The sequence below is a fragment of the Cantharellus anzutake genome (genome assembly GCF_015039405.1).
Source record: "Cantharellus anzutake strain C23 chromosome Unknown EI90scaffold_109, whole genome shotgun sequence".
In the NCBI taxonomy this organism is placed as follows: Eukaryota; Fungi; Basidiomycota; class Agaricomycetes; order Cantharellales; family Hydnaceae; genus Cantharellus; species Cantharellus anzutake.
The window spans coordinates 149,633-154,354 of record NW_024067059.1 but is presented as its reverse complement, the minus strand read 5'-3'; the positions used below and the strand labels follow the sequence as shown (position 1 = coordinate 154,354).

The window sequence follows — 4,722 nt, the reverse complement described above, 5'->3', positions numbered from 1 at the left end:
ATCACATCCTAATCCTCCATATGTATTGTTCGTTGTTATAGTAGGTCGTCCTCAAAGATATCATATTTTTATGTATCTTATTTAGGGCTCTGGACCTCTTGAAGCTGTCTTCCTGCACGTTTTTCAGGTTTCTAACTTCATGTCCTTGTATCTCATTCATTTCTGGATGGTTTTTCACGTTCTTGTCATCATAAATTTTCATTTATTCCCACCTTTCCAATGGTACTAACGTTGTGTTCTATTTCCTGGTATTCGTCGAGTTAGCAAAAGTTTGCACGCACATTTGGTAATCACGTGCGTCATTCCCATAGTCATTCGTATGCGGGCGCCATTTCTGTTTAATTGTTCAGGATTTATGGTATGTGCGGGTGTTTGTATCCTTCATATGGGCTTCCGTGATTTATTTCAGATTTTTCCCTCATGATCTAAGGTTGTTTTGCACTTTCTGTGCTTTGTTTTGACCGGGCTCTTCCTTATTTGGACGGAAATTGGTCTTCACAATCTGCCAAAGTGCAGATCTCAGTTCTGATGGCTGGTTCCCTTCGCATTGCCACCCTCATGTGTCATTAAACATGATGCGGATTTCTATGTTCCTGTCGTTGGTATAACTTCACAACAGCTAGACCGTTTGGGCTGAAAATTTGCATAACTATAGTTCCCTATTCTTCATAATTTCCGTGTAAATTTCGTTGTATGTTTTAATTATGGATCCTACGTAAACATCGTCTTTTCCCTGAGCCCGGACTTTTGATGTCACTATTCCCGTTATTGGATATCTCATTAATGCGTGATCCTTTTATTATGAAAATTTGGGTGGATTAAGATTAGATCCCTTCCTTTCTAATGGGCTATCAAGCTCGTCTCGGTCGTTACTGGTTGTTCTTCGCGCTTGCTTTTTAAACGTTGTCCTCGTTTTCCGGGGGTTTCAGTCATATCTCCGTCATTTATGGGTAGTTTTCCCTGTAATTACTTTCATTGGGTCCGTTTGGGGTACATCTACATTTCCCATTATAAAGACAACTTTGAATTTTGCATTAGTTCCTGAGGAATCCTTGTTCCGTGGTACTTCCATCCTCGGCTACGTGTGCAGACGTGGGAAAGTAGTTTCCATGGAGGTTCTCTGGCTGTTTTGATAGTCAAATCTTGGTCGATTGTCCTAATTCTAGGTTTAATATTTGCTATAAATTCCCCCGAGAATTCCGTCTTGTTGATGCTAAGCTTGAAGTATTTTTGCTAATTTTCTTTCTTCCATTTTATTGTATGTAGTCGTAATAATTCGTAAAATTTCGTAAAAATTCAGGTTCTTCTATTACCTCATATCTACTTGTCGTATGGGGTTTTGTGATTTATCTGGCATATTTCCATAATGGGTTTCCATAGTGTGACCGTTATTTCTCCTACAACAGATATGACACTTTCCCTTGCTAACTCCTTCCTACCAGCAAGTGACAATTAATGATGATCAGGAGGTTGATATGGTTGTGGTGGATGGCATTTGCATGGGACATCGCCTTTGTGCAATGCCTAAATGCCCTAACCTTCCACTTAATTTTCACTCAAAGAAACTCTGTGCAGAACATGAAAGGAGTAGGTGTTAGAACCGGGCGGAAACAGACGACTCCGGAGTGGAATCGGAGACTTAGCATGGAGGGACCTTGGCCTCAGCGACTCAAGCGGAGCGCTGTGCCATTGCTGTTTGTCCATTTGGTCCTTAATTTCACAGTAGGTGAGCAGGAAGTCTCTAGGGGCATTTCAGGTCGATTTTGGACTAAACCAAAACGAGTATGTACAAGCGCCGATATATATAATGGAAGGGGCAAAAGCACAAGGAGAACAAAGGGTAACCGAATCGGAACGAAGACGTCCGAACGGGAACAAAGGGTAGAAGGAGCGGAGCGGTACCGAAGGTCATAAGGCAGGACCTGTGATATGTCCGAAAGGAGGTAGGGAGGGCGAGGCCCAGAGGGGCAGGAGGATGAGGGGAAGTGGGGATGATGACTAACTGGCTAGAATAGGAAGAAGCAGTAGTCCAAATAGGGATGAGGGGAAAACGCGAGAAATACATTACAAGCGGCGAGAGTGCCGAAGGCGATCCGCGAAGCTCGGGGGTTGCGGAGGTTACGGAGGTTACGGAGGCGGGGTTGAAAGTCCGAGGGATATTGGCAATGGTGTTTACGTAGTATGAGGTCACCAATGCAATGGACTAAGACCGAGGTGGAGTCAAAGTCCGAGGTAGGGACTATGACAGAGGCTCGGAGCAAGGTACGAGCGGTGTCCGAGTGCGAAGTACGGGACAGCGGTGGAAGGTCGTAACTTGGCGGAAGGGTGGCGGAGGAGTAACAGAGGGAGGAGAGAGGGGAAAGGTAAGGGAGAAGGAGTGGCGGAAAGGAGAGTAGTCAGGTCCGAAGGTGAGTATCGGAGCGGACGGGGGAAGCGTAGGAGGATGACGGGAGGGTGGAGGTGTTGTGAAGGGGGAGTGGAGTAGCAGGAGGGCGGCGAGAGGGGCGGTGTTCGGTCCGAGATGAGTATCGGAGCGGACGGAGATAGGGTCGGAGAGGTAAGGAGGAGGTGTGTTGCCAGGACCGAGGGTGAGTATCAGAACGGCAGCGGTAGGTTATGACTCCGGAGGTGAAGAGGGTGGAGGTCCGGAAGTCGGGTCGGGGTCGGGCATGCACGGATATGACAGTAGGGGCCATTTATGTGGCATAGTCTCTTGTCAGAATCCATGTGTAACAGCCCCCTTGAACTCTGGTGCTTGTAGTCTCCCTGACCATCAACAACACTGGGAGGCATTCTCTAGAACACATGATAAGGAGTCATATGGAGCATATCGCAGGGTCATACGGAACCAACAAGGACAAGGCCTTCTTGGAGTTTCATCCCCAACTGTCATATCCCAGAATCCCAACCCCACGCTCTCCCACCACACCACACCTTCCTAACAACTTCACCATCCCCTACACCATGACTCCCCACTCCCCAACTCACCTTCCTTCCTAACTGTCTCAGCCCCGGCCTGGTTGTGGCACACCGAACCTTGGCCACTCCCATCCTGGAAGCTCGGTCCCGAGTCGGAACATTCGGAGACTCCAAATTTGCTCCGATATCCCGACGGACCTCTGACATCCCATGACATACCCCTAAACCATTTCCCCACCCATTTCATTTATTGGAGTCACCCAACATCCTTCGGATACATAACTCCGCTTTCGGAGCTACCCGCATCCTTCGGTGACCCCACTCACGTCATCACTTATTAGTCACCTTCCATTCATAGCACGACTATCTTCTTCTTACCATTCAGTCGGCTAACCCCCTCTTACCCATTTCTCATTCCCATTCATTTTCTGGCCTCTTACTCCGCCCTCCTTGACCTGACACCTCGGTTCCCCATTAAGGATATCGTTTGGGACCTTTTGGTACCTCTCGGTATCATTCAGCACTTTTCGGTGTTTTTCTATTATTATTCGGACTTTGACTAAAGTCCTTTCTATCCCTCCATATAAAGACCTGTAGATTAGAACCTGTAGTTCCTCAGTTCTAATCTCGACTAAAATGTTACCCCAAGTCCCTCTGAGTGAATCCTGACCCCTTTCTACAAGATATCTCAGACATAAGAAATACAAGGACTAACTGAGACGTAACAGAGGCACAGCACTCCCTCTGAGTCGCTGAGGCCACATCCTCCTTAGAGCCTCTTGTACCACCCAGCAGAACCAGGCTTCCTGGAGAAGCTTCGGTTCACTACCGGAGCTCTCGGATCCCCTCTAGTTGAGCCCCGCCTGCATTCGGACTCACGCATTTTCCCTACGATCCGGGGTTTTTGACACCAACAGAGGAATGGGTTATGAATGCTCATCGCATTGCTCAGCAAGCCCTACCTGCTCCAGAGGATCCTGAGCAAGTCATTCCACATCATCATCGTGATGGTGAGGCACCATCTCCAAGTGCATCATCCCAATCCACTCCATGTGTGCAGCACACATGGCAATATAGACATGTATATTGCCTTGAAACTCTCACCTGTCCATGTGGTTGTATTGTGGCTTGGACCAAATATATGGTGTCTGAAAGCCCAACCAATATTCTTCATACACTTGAAGAAGTCTTTCCAGGCCCAGACTCCTGGCCATCATACATTGTGATTGATAAGGCATGTAGAATCCTGGCTACACTGATGAGCCAAGGACAGCATCACAGATGGTTTCAAACATCCTGTTTTCTGGTTGATGCTTTCCATTTCAGGAACCACCACAATGACCCTACATGCCAGAAATATTGCAATCCAACCCCTCAAGTCAAAGATGACCCAAATTTGGTTCTTCCTATTCAAGATGGAAATAGTCAACAAGCTCGGTTTCAGCATGCTTTCAATACAGAGGCTGCAGAGCAGTTGAATGCTTGGTTTGGAGGCTATGCTTCACAGCTAAGTCATATGCATCCAGCCAATCATGATTTTCTTGTGCATGTGATGCTTTCATATCACTTTGAAGTTAAGGGTAACATGTAATTACACCATTATGCCCACAACTGTCATTGTTGTACCTACCAAGAATCCAAATTTATGATCAATCATAATGATTCATGGGAAGACTCATAGTGATTCATGAAGGTCCATGAGGCTCCATGATCCTTTATGAAGCCCCATGAAGGCTCATGACACTTCATGACACTTCATATACAGGCATTTAACCACTCAAAGCCTGCTTCATAATCACTCAT

The 4,722-nt window shown here is 46.6% G+C and overlaps 1 protein-coding gene across 1 annotated transcript; it reads left to right on the top strand.

Moving 5' to 3' along the window:
• Nucleotides 1-4,003: 4,003 nt before the first annotated feature.
• On the top strand, nucleotides 4,004-4,486 carry EI90DRAFT_2868736 (uncharacterized protein; the record flags this gene model as incomplete). The annotated part of the gene is made up of 1 exon (XM_039053842.1): nucleotides 4,004-4,486. A coding segment is annotated over one exon (483 nt), but the record flags the coding sequence as incomplete, so codon positions are not given.
• Between the last annotated feature and the right edge of the window lie 236 nt (nucleotides 4,487-4,722).